This window comes from Brassica napus, chromosome C9 (assembly GCF_020379485.1).
Source record: "Brassica napus cultivar Da-Ae chromosome C9, Da-Ae, whole genome shotgun sequence".
In the NCBI taxonomy this organism is placed as follows: domain Eukaryota; kingdom Viridiplantae; phylum Streptophyta; class Magnoliopsida; order Brassicales; family Brassicaceae; genus Brassica; species Brassica napus.
The window spans coordinates 48275485-48289976 of NC_063452.1; the positions used below are offsets into that span (position 1 = coordinate 48275485).

Genomic DNA, 14492 nt, shown 5'->3' on the forward strand with positions numbered 1-14492 from the left:
TTTCAAACTGTTGGATCCAATATGGAATACAACTTGGCCCAAAAATATGCATATAGTATAGACATATATGTAAATATGCATTAATGAAAGTAGACTTTATATTTAGCAAGGTTAAGAATTTCAAATATGCATATAAACATAAAAATTTATCTTCTATTGGAAATTGTCAAAAATACGTACCACTTTTCATATTTACACTAATCACTTTTAATCTCACTTTTAATAAAGAGTAAAAAACATTTATAACCCTAGGATTAACTAATTTACACTTAGGGTTTAGAGTTGAGGGGTAAGATAGAGTTTTTGGATGTGAAATTTAGGATTATAATAAATATATAAATAAACACTTAAAAAAATATAAAAAGGTTTCAAACATAATTTTCGATTTTCAAAAAAAAAAATTCAAAAAAATAAATTTATAAGAAAGTTTGAATTTGAAAAAGTATAATTCAAAAACATAAAAAAATATTATTTTATTATTTTTTTATTTATTTAAATAATTATTATTATATATATATAGAACAAAAGTATAATAGTCTCGTGTCACTTAACGAATAATGTATTTTTGAAGATGTCCTGTTAGTAGTGGTAAAAAATGAATAATGGTACCATAAAAGTGGTAAACATGAAATTCTCTCATGTTTTATTACATACAAAACGAATTTTCTAAATTACAATTAAATTTTTTTAGCAATCTATGAGAAAAAAATCTATGTAAATAAATGAGAATTTTTAAAAAAATTCAAATGTTATAATTTAAATTTTTATTTTATTAAATAAATACACATTTATTTATTTTTAAACTAGATGATTACATATATCAGCATAAAGTAAATCATTCTTATCTGTTTTATCAAACACATTTTATTTTGTTTTCTGTTATTATTATTTCTAAATCTTTTCAAACATATATCCATTTATAATTTTATAATAAAGGAATTTTTGAAATATAATAAAAATGAGAACAATTTCATTTATATTTTAAATATTCTTATTGCAAAAAGAGAATAGATAGAAAAATTGTATGTATATATATATATGTTACTTTTTGGGGGGTCAAATATGTATATATGTTACTATCTTTTCCTTGCTCAACTCATTTTTTTAATTTTTTTTATAGTTTTGCAATTAACAGAGATATTACATTTTTTTTATATTTTATAGTTTCTTTTTTTTTAACATCTTAATTTTATTAATATCAAACGAGGTTTAACAAAGTATCAGAATCGAAACATACAACCAATACATTTTTAAGCTGAACATGATAATAGATAAGTAATAACACGATGTTTCCTAACTCATTTGCATGGTAGACTGATTCACTAACTTGTTCTATCGTTGTTCTCGGTCTTATATGATCTAGTGTTCGGCTATCATGCATTGTGATCCAACGCCTTTTATCACTTAATAGATCAGGAGGCAAGATACATCTGTTACATCGTTGCCTATTCCATATACTCCCGGTGCAAGAGATAACATGCTTTGTTGTAATCTCTATCCAAAACCTGAGACACCCCTCGTATTGACTTTGATAATCATCTGACTCCATCTTTTTCCACTTCATGTCTTCACATACACGCTTCCCTTTTTCTCCTCTTATCCAATGAAAATGAAAACCAACTCTCTGGAATAGTGAACTTGCAATCGTCCACATCCAATTATTAATTGCATATACTATCTCTAGTCGTCTCAACGGCCATGGTGGTTTAGGATTCATTTTTTTGTTCCAAAGAACTAGCAATCCTTTTGAAAAAATTGCAGAAAGTGACAAACCATCGTGCCAAACCAGCCACGAAAATACGCCAACAACACAGAATCCCAGAATTCTGTTTGTTTGTAGATGATACTCAACAATTAAGGAGATAATGCACTCACTGGTAAGGGAGAAATTGAATTCGTCAAAGGTCTGACCCCAACCCCAGATCCTCACAGTGAACCCGTAAGCAAACGGAAATTCGTTTATCCATGACGAATTTATCATAGACTGGTAGCCGGAACAGGAGAGACAGCGTGACGAGAATACATGTTGCTTGATTAGATAACAAGTCGATGATGATGATTTCGATGAAACCATACTTATTGACACAAGAAACTAACACACAGAATTGAAAAACAACAAAAGAAAGAGTACAAACCGACGCCGGAGCCGGCGTCGGCCGGGTAAACTGACAGAAAGAAGGTTTTGTTGATTGCCTTAATCGTCGCAAGAGTCGTTGAGAGAGAAGAAGCGGTTGGTCGTTTTGGTTGAATTCTTTTATAATTTCCTTTTTGTTACTTGACTTATTTATTATTTAAATATGTAATTGAACTTTTTAATTGGCCGGGTTTAAGCGCGGGGTCGTTTCCTATATAAAGCAAAGCACAAACGATTTTTGATTCTTGATTCAAAAACCGTCAACTCTTTAGGTTTTTTTTATCTCCAGCGCATATCGAACTTACAAACAATGACTCATGAGATGACAGATCAACTAATCGTCGTCTCCTTGGCCAACGATGGAGGCAACGAAGCTGAACTTACCGACCAGAAGGTCCAAAGCCACGGGTGGGTTAGAACAGAAGAACAAGGAAAAGAGACTTTCTCTATCATTGTAGCGAACGATGGATCATGTTGGGATTGTGAAATCTCATGTCCAACTTTATATTATCTGATTATTAGTACGATATTGTCCACTTTGGGCCTAAGAGACTGGCCCGCATAGTTTTACTTTTGGTTTCCTTCCCAAAAGGCGTCGTACTAATAGAGTTGGACATCTCTTTATATATTAGATACTTCTTGTCTAATTCTCCAATGTGGGACTTAGTTTGTCATCTCACATTCTCCCCCTCAAGCTAAAGACCACACACCTTGTGCCATTTCCTCTAGCGAATCATCTCGATGCCTTGTCGCATCTTCGACATTCGACACCCTTAATCGCAAGGTTACTTTGAGTGGCTTTGAGGATGTTCTTCCCACAATTTCAGGATCTTCTGACTAATCTCTGCCGAACCTCCCAATCCTAACTCGTTGGGTCCCGTTCATACTCAAAGGGCATTTTGGTCTTCTTGCAGAATCTCGTCAAACCGCTCTGATACCAATTGTTGGAATTGTTAAACCACATGTCCAACTCTCTATTATCCGATTAGTACGATATTGTCCACTTTGGGCCTAAGAGGCTGATCCGCATGGATTTACTTTTGGGCTCCTTCCCAAAAGACTTCGTACTAATAGAGTTGGACATCTCTTTATATATTAGACACTTCTTGTCTAATTCTCCAATGTGGGACTTAGTTTGTTATCTCGCATTCAATGTGGGACTTGGATTGACATCTCTCATTCTCCCCCTCAAACCAAGGACCACACACTTTGTGTCCTTTCCTCTAGCGAATCATCTCGGTGCCTTGTCGCATCTTCGACATTCGACACCCTTAGTCGCAAGGTTACTTTTAGTGGCTTTGAGGATGTTCTTCCCACAATTTCAGGATCTTCTGACTAATATTTGTCGAACCTCCATTTCCACTTTGAAAGGTCTCATTCCTACTCGAAGGGTATTTTGATCTTCTTGCAGATTTTCGTCAAACCACTCTGATAACAATTGTTGGGATTGTGAAATCTCATGTACAACTCTATATTATCCGATGAGTACGATATTGTCCACTTTGGACCTAAGAGACTGGCCCGCATGGTTTTACTTTTGGTTTTCTTCCCAAAAAGCCTCGTACTAATAGAATTGGACATCTTTTGTTATATATTAGACACTTCTTATCTAGTGAGACTTAGTTTGTTATTTCACAGATCCTCCTCCTCCTCCGCTAATCTCCAGGTTATGTTTGACGCTTCTGTACCTGCGACTATCGACAACGGATGCTTGAAGATTCCCCTACAAGGTAAAGGTACCAAGTACAAGATCAAGCTTAGTGTTGAGACGCTAACTGATGATGAAGAGATTCCGCCGCCATCCGATAAACTCGCCGCCGTATCCTTACTCCAAGAAGGAGCCTTCTCTTCTCCGACGGTGGAGAAACAACGGTTTACGCGCCACGTCCCTGTTAAATCCATTCTGTGTCGACCCGACGGCGGAGCAGGACTCGCCGGGCAGAAAGTCCTGATCTTCGGGTGGGTTAGAACCGCAAGGTTGCAAGGAAAAGGTAGTTTCGCTTTCCTCGAGGTGAACGACGGATCATGCCCAGCGTATCTTCAGGTTATAGTGGACGCTTCTTTATCAGATGATCTCTCCAAGCTGATTGCTAAAGGAACTTGTGTAGTCGTTGACGGATGTTTGAAACTTCCTCCGCAAGGTACAAAGCAGAAGATTGAGCTTAAGGTCGAGGAAGTGGTTTCTGTTGGAACGGTGGATCAGGTTACCTACCCGTTTCCTAAGAACAAACCGTCACCAGAGCATTTGAGAAAGTATCTTCACCTTCGTGCAAGAACCAGCTTGGTAATAAAACAAAAACTTCCCATTCGTTTACAGGGCCGGTCCTGAGATTTTAGAGGCTATAAACTATTTAATAAAGGGCTCATGTCAATGTTTCACTGGGATTTGCTCAGGCGGGGCTTTCTTAAGTTCTAGCTCATTGCTAATATTTGTGCTCTCTTTGTGGTTTTCAGATTGCTTCAGTTGCAAGAATCAGAAACGCGCTTGCCTTTTGCGACACACTCTTTCTTTCAGTCACAAAGTTTCCTTTACGTTAACACTCCAATCATCACCACAAGTGACTGCGAAGGAGCTGGTGAGATGTTTCAAGTGACCACATTGATCAGTGCCACTGAGAAGCTGGAGAGGGAACTCATGGAGAACCCTCCGCCTACCGAGGCCGACGTTGAAGCTGCGAGGGTCGTTGTCAAGGAGAGAGGCGAAGCTGTGGCGGAGCTCAAATCTGCCAAAGCGAGCGAGCAAGACATCACTGCTTCTCTTGCTGAACTCGCTAATGCAAAGCTGAGTTTGTCTAGGACTGTAGAGAGGTCAAGGCTCAAACCTGGCTTACGTACAAAGGACGGAGAAGTTGATTATTCCCCAGACTTTTTCGGTCGGCAAGCTTTCTTGTCTGTTTCTGGTCAGTTACAGGCTTACAGCTTGAGAGCTACGCTTGTGCTCTTGGCAGTGTGTACACCTTTGGCCCTACTTTCAGAGCGGAGAACTCTCACACCTCAAGGCATCTAGCTGAGTTCTGGATAGTAGAGCCCGAGTTAGCTTTAGCAGACCTAAAGGTAAGTAACTTTTGATCCGTTTTCTTCTTTCTTCTCACGCAAGTATTCTTAGAAAGTTGCTTTGTGTAGGAGGATATGGACTGTGCAGAAGCATATGTGAGATACATGTGCACGTGGCTGCTTGATAACTGTTATGATGACTTGGAAGTTATGGCCAAGAATGTCGACGATGGATGTATTGATAGGCTCAAACTGGTTGCATCGACACCGTTTGTGCGTGTAACATACACTGACGCAATAGAGCTGCTTAAGGAAGCTGTGGCCCAAGGAGAGACGTTCGAGAACCAAGTGGAGTGGGGAATAGACTTGGCCTCTGAGCATGAAAGGTTTTATTTTTTCTATAATACATAAATGCTTGCAAGAGAAAGGGTTACTAATGTTGTGTCTGCTATCTTGTAATTTTACAGGTACTTGACAGAGGTTGTGTTTCAGAAGCCTGTTATTGTGTACAACTACCCGAAAGGAATCAAAGCTTTCTACATGAGAGTTAATGATGATGGAAAGACAGTCGCTGCTATGGATGTCCTCGTTCCAAAGGTAACTCATCTCATCATCATCATCTTAGCATAACAGTCTTGAAGTCACTGTCTCCTTTATGTGCGATTCACTGAAGAAAACACAATCCTTATGTTGAATTAGGTTGGAGAACTCATTGGTGGGAGCCAAAGAGAAGAACGGTATGAACAGGCTCGAGGAGATTGGTCTACCAGTAGAGCCATACGAGTGGTACCTGGACTTGAGACGTCATGGAACAGTGAAGCATTCAGGATTCGGACTTGGGTTGGAGCGTATGGTTCTGTTTGCTACAGGGATGGACAACATCAGAGACGTTATTCCCTTCCCTCGCTATCCTGGAAGAGCTGATCTTTGATTCCTTTCAAGCACAGTTTTAGTTTTGTTTATATCATCATACAAGGATGCTGATGCTTGACTTACAAGTTATCAATGGTTTATATATTATCCATAGGAATGTTTCTTTACTGGCAAGGAAAAGGGTCGAGGATATACATCTCAAGATCATGAACTTGTCAAACATTTCTTTAACAAGTTTGGTTTCTTTGCTAAACCAAAGACGACCCGAGATTCTATAACTTGCTGGTAATAAGATCACATCAGAAGTAGTAACTAGTCACAGAAAACAGTATGAACTATAAACATGAAGAGATTAGATTAGCTTTTAAGGGAAGTATAATATTATTAATCAAGCTCAAGAATCTACAGCTTCTGAACTCAAAAGATGCAAACAATCTTCATCCTAATTTCATTAGGAAGTTGAATTCTCTGCCTCTTTGCCAAGGTTTGAATCCTGTGTGTTCAGAAAGTTGATCCGTTGAATCCAAAGAAGGGTCGCTGGAAAAAAAACAAAACAATAAAGATCCAAAGCAAATATGGATTGCAAGTGACTTTGTGAAAACATTGTGATTTGATCAACTTACTGGGGAATCATAGAATTTGATATAGAAGCGGGAGCTATCTATGGAGAGCTTAATTTGGAGAATCTCAGCTATCGTCTCGCTGAGCTTCCCATTCACACCTGCTCCTAACCCCCCAATAGATATCAGTTCTCCATAAGCAGCAGGTTCCTCGGTACCAGCAAATGCAATGGGCACTCCGCTGTTAAGCAGTATCATCACATACTGAAAACCAACCAACGAAGAAGAAGACCAGACACTGTATAAGTGATTAACATGCGATAGCTCACAAGTTAAGACCACAGCACAAGAATCCGAAAACTTGCGATTCACACAGGAATTTCATCGAACAGTTTGTGTGCATATACCAGCAGAGGCATACACACTAATAAAAATGTCACTCTACTTTGATTTCGTATAATCAAATACCTAAACACAAACAAAAACACAACGAGACATTGAAGGTGTTAACGGCGGGAACAGAAGAATAGAGTTTTAGTTACGGATTCAGGTTTGCCGATTATCTTAGCGACGGCCTTAGTAGCATCCTTGAGGATGTCGGAGCATGTGACGGCGTCGACTGGTATGTTCGTGAAGAGATTCAAAGTGGGCATCTTCTTGTTTCTTCAGACAAAACAGAGCTGCAAAACCAGTGGCTCCTTTCAGATCGTTTGAAGTTGTGATAACGGTCTACCTACCTACCATTTTTTATTTATTTTCTCTTTGTTTTAATCGAATTGAAATTTAATACTAACCAATCAGAAAATTAGTTTTAATGGGCTACAAGTCAGCCCACCAATAAGCTACCCAAGTGTAAATTGCAGCCCAAATGTAAAATTTCAAATCAATCATTACAAAATAACTTTTAACTCTTACTTCTCTTGGAGGGGACCAATAGAATTGTCTTTCCTAGTTTCATTTGTGTTTTTTTATTTTTAATCAGCATGGGGAATCATACAAACGCATAACTCTTTCACCTTTTGCATTTTCATGCTTATGATATGATAAGTTTTATTTTTGTTTACCTTTTTAGGATCCAAGGGAAGAGTTACGAACAAATGAATAATACCATGCATCTTTAGGACAATTAAAATCATTTTTGCATTGAGTAAATAAAATCGAACATTGCAACATCACCTAAGCTACAGAGTTGGATTCAAATATGTGAGCTTAGTTAACAAAACAGTATATTTCTGTATACTATTAGTCTATGATATTGGTTTCATATTTATTTATTGAAACATAAAAAAAAAAAGATTTCTTGCGTCCTTAGGCTGTTTCAGTCTTAACATTTATCTTTCGAAATGTCTCTATTTATCTTGTTCGTTAGTTCTCTTGTTTGTTTCTTTTCCTTCTTTGGATTCCAAAAGGTAAAGTTTACAAAGTTTTATCATAAATATGGAAGCAAAAGATGAAAGAGTTATGCCATTGCATCATATTTACCCATGCTGGTTCAAAACAAAACGATTCAAAAGTTAGGCAAAGCATAATTGTAATGGTCCCCTACGACATGTTAGAGAAGAAATACTCTTCACTTGTTGTTTGTAACTATTCGGCTTACTCTTGAGTTATGACCCAATTGGTAAACATATCTAAAGTTCACATTTATTACACATCTCACTTGGATTTTTCTTCTTTTCACTTTTTTGGTCAATTACTTGGATTTTTCTTAGCTTTAGCGTCGTTTTGATTTACAAATTTCTCACTTTAATTACTATCGAATTAATTTAACAAACTTATAGATGTCCATGTTCATATGATCTTAAGTTCTTAATTAACTCGCTATGTTAACAAGCTTTGTTACTTCAATTTAATACATGTCTGGAGATTACCCTCTCTAAGTCAACAATATCTCGATTCTAAAACCAGAATACCACGAGAATAGTTAATGAACATACCTGAGAGATATTAAAGATAGTATGTCCCGTGAGATATTTTCCAGCTTATGATATCCAAATGAATTTATGCTTTAAAAAAGGTTTACAATATTGGATATGTTTCTTTTACAATAAATATTTTCTGACTTTTTCTTACATCGTGTAGTTTATTATGTTAACCTATAATGTAAGAAAAAATATATATATTTGAAGACCTATATATTAACTGTAAACATGTTCCCACAAGTTTCAAAAGTGTGTTTTAGTGGAAATGTGAACAGATCAAAGTCAATTTTCTTACAATCGTCTTAATAATCACGTTATCTAACTTCGTAATCCTTTTTACTTACGTCTACGTAAATGATAAATCACAACTCAAATACGTCTCATCTTACTTTTACGAACATGGGGAGTCATAGGAGTCGCATAGAGTTCTCTTTGGTTAATTATTCAAGATAGTAAAATTAGCTCTACATAGTTAACGACGCAAAATATAGATTGAACAGCTAGCCTCTCTCTAATTTTCCTAAAATAATTGGGCTTGAATTCCATCCGGATATAAACAATTTACTTCAACCACACATGCTGTAAGAATTGGAGCTATTAATATATTTTTCCTCTACAAAGTTTTAATCGAGTAAATAATTGGAAGAGAGGTCACATGTTGTCATAAGAAAAGAATGTTAAATAAAAACAAAACTTACTTTGGAGTAGTGCCATAATAAGGTTTATCCTGTTTTTCCTTGAGGTTCAAATTCCCTCCAGCACATTTCTTTGGATAAACAATTTTCTCTACATTAATTTCAATTTTCTTAAAAATATTTTATCATCAGAAGAATTTTGTTAGAACATTTTTAACTCGGCCTGTAAGTTTCTATTTCTGATGAACAATACTCCCTATGTTTTCACAATACTTGATGTTTGACCTGCACAAAGATTAAGAAATTTATTTTTTTCTAAAAGTTAATTGTAAAAATATAATTTAAAAATTATTCAACCAATTACATAAATAACTATAATATCTGATTGGTTACACAGTTTTCAATAAAGTTAAAAGTAACATAAAAATATTAAAACATCATCTACTATATGAAACAACAAAAATCTTCTAAAACATCATGAAACGGAAAGAGTATAATTTTTGAAGATAATTTATTCTCCTAGTTAACAAGTATATATATGCATCTAAACAAGGTTGAAATGAAACCAAGTCTGAAACACTATTAAGTTAATTTAAAGAGTAATGATTTTTTGTTTCTTTTCTTTGATTTTCCTGGACAATTGTTTGTCCCTGTTATATATTTCAGATACTAGATTGCCATAAAAATATCATATTATCTAATTCATAACGTTATAGTTAAAAAGTTCTAGTTTCATTTTTGTATGCCTATAAAACTGTATTCGAACATAATGACTACACTTTTCCTTCTGCATCCAAAATTTTCCCAATAGTGATTTAAAAAAAAAAAAACAGTTTTACGTTTTGATAATATACGTTAATGATAACTCGTGGATATCATATCTGTCTGACTGTTTGTATGTATTGGGACTCATACGTATTTCCTAACATGATGTAAGAAAATATTTAAATCTAAAAAGTAGGAAAAACTAATATCTAATCAGAAGTCATTGAACGTAATGAGGTAAACGTAGGCTTAGCTTTCGCCACAAACTACTTCAAATGATACCAAAAAGGTTCCAATCATTTTTCATCTCACATACACAATCCACTAGCTCACCACTTTCTCCCTCCACACTTTGGGAATAATATAATTTAATGGAAAATAATTACTATTAAAATACTAATATAACATACGTATACGAATATTTTTTATTTTGTAAGAAAAGTATATGACAATATTCTAAGTTGCTTCTAGTTACATAGCCAATTAGCCATTATATAACACAAGTCAAATATTTTAATAAGTTATGTCAGCGTATATTATATTTAGGTGTCCGTTATCTTCTGTTATTATATGCAATTTTATCTCGTATATTATATTTAGGTGTCCGTTATCTTCTGTTATTATATGCAATTTTAAGATAAAATTTACTGAATTCAAAATTAAGAATATAGCATGTATAAAAAAAAAACAAATTGATTCTTACTTTAGATAATCATTGTTTATATAGTAGTAATCTGTGGGCTTTATGCCAAATTAGTAAATTCGAAAACCTTAAACCAAGAATGATTACAAATTAGTAAAGTCGGTTCTTAAGAACACACGTGAAAACGTTCCGACCAGGCGACCATAGTCAGTTATCGGACAAGCCGCCACGTCATCGAAGAAATCTAGCAGAGCCAATGATATTAGGCCATGTTGATAGATAAGGTGCCCTTTTCTCGATCTCTTTAAGATCCCAAAAAGATATGCAGGTGGGATGATATGATGATGATGGGGTTTTGCAATTATTTTTGAAAGTAATCTAAAAGCAGAATCATAGGAGTATTTACTCAACAAAACTGTGATCTACTATGTGTCTAAAGAATTAAATTTATACATAAATCAATTCATATATATATTTTTGTATGGGTTTTAAGAATACTGATAAACAGTACTCTTTCTATTTAATCCGTTTCAAATTGACTGTTAGAATAATTTTTTGTTATAGAATATTTTTTTGTTTTATGATTTAAATGCAATGTTTTGCATTAATTAATCTCTTTTACCTTTAATTAAATTAAAAATAATAATAAGAAAACATTGATAACTAATTAACGACAAAACTGAAAATTCTAATTATTTTCTAATATGTGTTAAATAATTTTAAACAATATCTTATTTGAAACAGAGTGAGTATTCTTTTAAATATATATATATATATATATATATGTAAATTTAAAATATACACCACTATCTTTGTTATCATTTTTGTTTAACCTCTTTTAACCATATAAATACAATTCATCCTAATGTTCTAAGTATTTTTTTGGTCGAACCATAATATTTCATTCAAAGATAGAGTCATTCATACAAAAAAGAGTTCGAGAGCTGTTTAAGGGCGTTTTGGCTATTACTGTGAAGATGAAGCAATAAGAAACAAGATGGTTGGTTAAGGTCTCAAGACAATGGAGATACCACTACAAGAGACAAGCATGCATGGTTGGTTAAGGTCTCAAGACAATGTCTCAAGACAATGGACATGCCACTACAAGGGACAAACATGCATGGTGGGTTAAGGTCTCAAGACAATGGAGATGCCACTACAAGGGACAAGCATGTATGGTGGGTTAAAGTCTCAATACAATGGATTATTAGTTTATCATATCTCATCTACCATTTGCCATACTTGTAACTCCTATATATATGGGATGTTCCCATAAGCAAATTAATCAAGCAAATAAGATTCTCCTTATTTACTCTATCTCTCTCTACTTTCTAGATTAAACATCTCTCTCTCTTGTTCTTCACTATGTTCTTCAATTTCTAACATGGTATCAGAGCATCCAAGCTCTTGAACACCAAACTGCTTCCGCAAATTTACTCTATTCACCTTACTCTTTCACTTGTTTGGTTTACTTTCTTCATTTCTAGAGAACATATCTTGGCTTCCCTTGTTTTCTCTCTTGCCTAGCCTCAGAAATTCAAATTTCTCCTTGGCAAATTTTTTATTTTTTACCCGCTGGACAATAGCAAGCAAAGATGGAGCAGCACAAGCTAGTTAGGATTCCAGTCATCCTGAAAGGTCCTAACTACATTACCTGGTCGAGATTGACCAGGACAGCTCTTGGAGGAAGAGGTCTATGGGAGCACATCACCACAAGTGAGGCCCCAAGACAAATCACCCAAGGAGAAGATGGCAAAGAGGTTGTAGTGGTAGATGAAGGCAAATGGGGTCAGGAGGATCTCATGGTGCTGTCTATCTTGCAAGGCTCACTTGATACTCCTATCATGGAGTCTTACTCACATTGTGAGACTGCAAAGAAGCTATGGGATACCTTACACAAGGTATATGGCAACACTTCAAACCTCACCAGAATTTTTGAGGTTAAGAGGGCAATCAACAACTTACAGCAAGAGGAGATGGACTTCACCAAGCACCTTGGGAAGTACAGCCAGCTGTGGTCTGAACTTGAGATGCTGAGACCAAGTACCACTGATCCTAGTACACTAGAAGAGAGGCGTGAGCAAGACAAGGTCTTTGGATTGCTTCTCACACTCAACCCAAGCTTCAATGATGTACTTAAACACATATTGAGAGCTAAAGAGCTTCCAAGCTATGATGATGTGTGTGCTCAACTTCGGAAGGAGCTAGGCTCAGATGGTCTCTTTGGTGGAAAAGGGGAACTGTCTATGGCAAACAAAGCTGAGAAGATGGAGAGTGCTTCAGTCAACAAAGCACACTTCAAACCAAGAAGAGGAGGAGACAAGTCTGTGACTTGTGAGCACTGCAAGAATCTAGGCCACTCCAAAACCAATTGTTGGATCCTCCATCCTCACCTCAGACCTGCTTCAACCAACAGATACAACCAGGCCAAAGCACATGAAGCAAGAGCTCATGAAACCACAGTACCAGGCTCCATGCGCATAGGAGAAGATGGAAGAGCTATGATCTCAACCACCCACACTGGTGGATCCACATCCCATGCCATGTCCCAGCCATCCCCTGATGATGCCTTCATCCGCAAGTCAGACATTGAAGCCCTTATCAAAGCTATCAATGCAAACTCTGGTAACATCAGTGTCAATGCTTTAAATTCTATTCACAGTGCTTCACATACTACTAGACCTTTGATCATCGATTCAGGAGCTTCTCATCATATGATTAGGGATGCTAGACTGATTAGTGATGTTAAACCTGCTCTAGGGAGTGTAGTGATTGCTAATGGTGATAGAATTCCAATTGAAGGAGTAGGAAACTTGAAACTGTTTGATAAGGAGTCTCAAGCTTTTTATATGCCTACTTTCACATCCAACTTATTATCTGTTAAGAGAGCAACCAATGATCTAAATTGCAATGTTATTTTCAGTCCTAATGATGTGTGCTTTCAGGATATTAAGACCAGGAAGATGCTGGGAAAGGGTGTGAGCAAGGGAGAGCTTTACTTGCTTGAAAACACCAAGCTTTCAAATTTATCTTGTGCTTTCAATTCTGCTTCTGTGTTAGCTAGTGATGTTTTATGGCATGCTAGATTAGGTCATCCTCATTATCGTGCCTTAGGACTGATGTTACCTAATCTATCTTTAAAGAGTGGAAGTTGTGAGGCTTGTATTCTTGGTAAACATCAGAGATCTGTTTTCCCTAATTCTAAGACTATTTATGAAAATTGCTTTGATCTTGTGCACTCTGATGTTTGGACAGCACCTTGTATGTCTAGGGAGAACCATAAATATTTTGTTACATTCATAGATGAAAAATCAAAATATACATGGCTCACCTTGATTCAAACTAAAGATAGAGTTTTAGAAGCTTTTATTAACTTCCAAAACTATGTATCTAACCATTTCAATTCCAAGATCAAAATTTTTAGGTCTGATAATGGCGGAGAATATACAAGCACTGCTTTCAAACATCACTTAGCAAAACATGGCATAATCCATCAAACAAGTTGCCCATACACACCACAACAAAATGGAGTTGCTGAAAGGAAGAATCGCCATCTTATGGAGGTTGCAAGGAGCATGATGTTCCATACCAATGTTCCAAAGAGGTTCTGGGGAGATGCTGTGGTCTCAGCATGTTATTTGATCAACAGGATCCCCACCAAAGTCCTCCAAGATAACTCTCCCTTTCAGGTATTAAACAAAATAAAACCTCCAATTGATCACTTGCGTGTTTTTGGGTGTGTGTGCTATGTCTTGATACCAGGGGAACAGAGAAACAAGCTTGAAGCCAAGAGTGTCAAAGGCATGTTCATAGGATATACTCATGCGCAGAAGGGGTACAAGTGCTACATACCTGAATCAAGAAGAGTTATGGTCTCAAGGGATGTTAAGTTTGTGGAATCAAAGGGATACTATGATGAGAAGAGTTGGGAAAGCCTTCAGGATCTCTCACAAGGATCTTCAGATA

General features: G+C 36.0%; 1 protein-coding gene and 1 pseudogene across 1 annotated transcript; one reads left to right on the forward strand and one right to left on the reverse strand.

The window, feature by feature from the left end:
- Positions 1 to 413: 413 nt before the first annotated feature.
- LOC125575717 lies at positions 414 to 6103 on the forward strand (annotated as a pseudogene).
- Positions 6104 to 6332: 229 nt separating this feature from the next.
- LOC106416472 (macrophage migration inhibitory factor homolog) lies at positions 6333 to 7332 on the reverse strand. Its single transcript, XM_013857362.3, has 3 exons — positions 7104 to 7332; positions 6625 to 6825; positions 6333 to 6538 (listed from the first exon to the last, which is right to left on the reverse strand). Exons 1-3 carry the CDS (start codon positions 7212 to 7214, stop codon positions 6503 to 6505), a joined length of 348 nt encoding a protein of 115 aa, XP_013712816.1. The 5' UTR covers positions 7215 to 7332; the 3' UTR covers positions 6333 to 6502.
- Positions 7333 to 14492: the final 7160 nt, after the last annotated feature.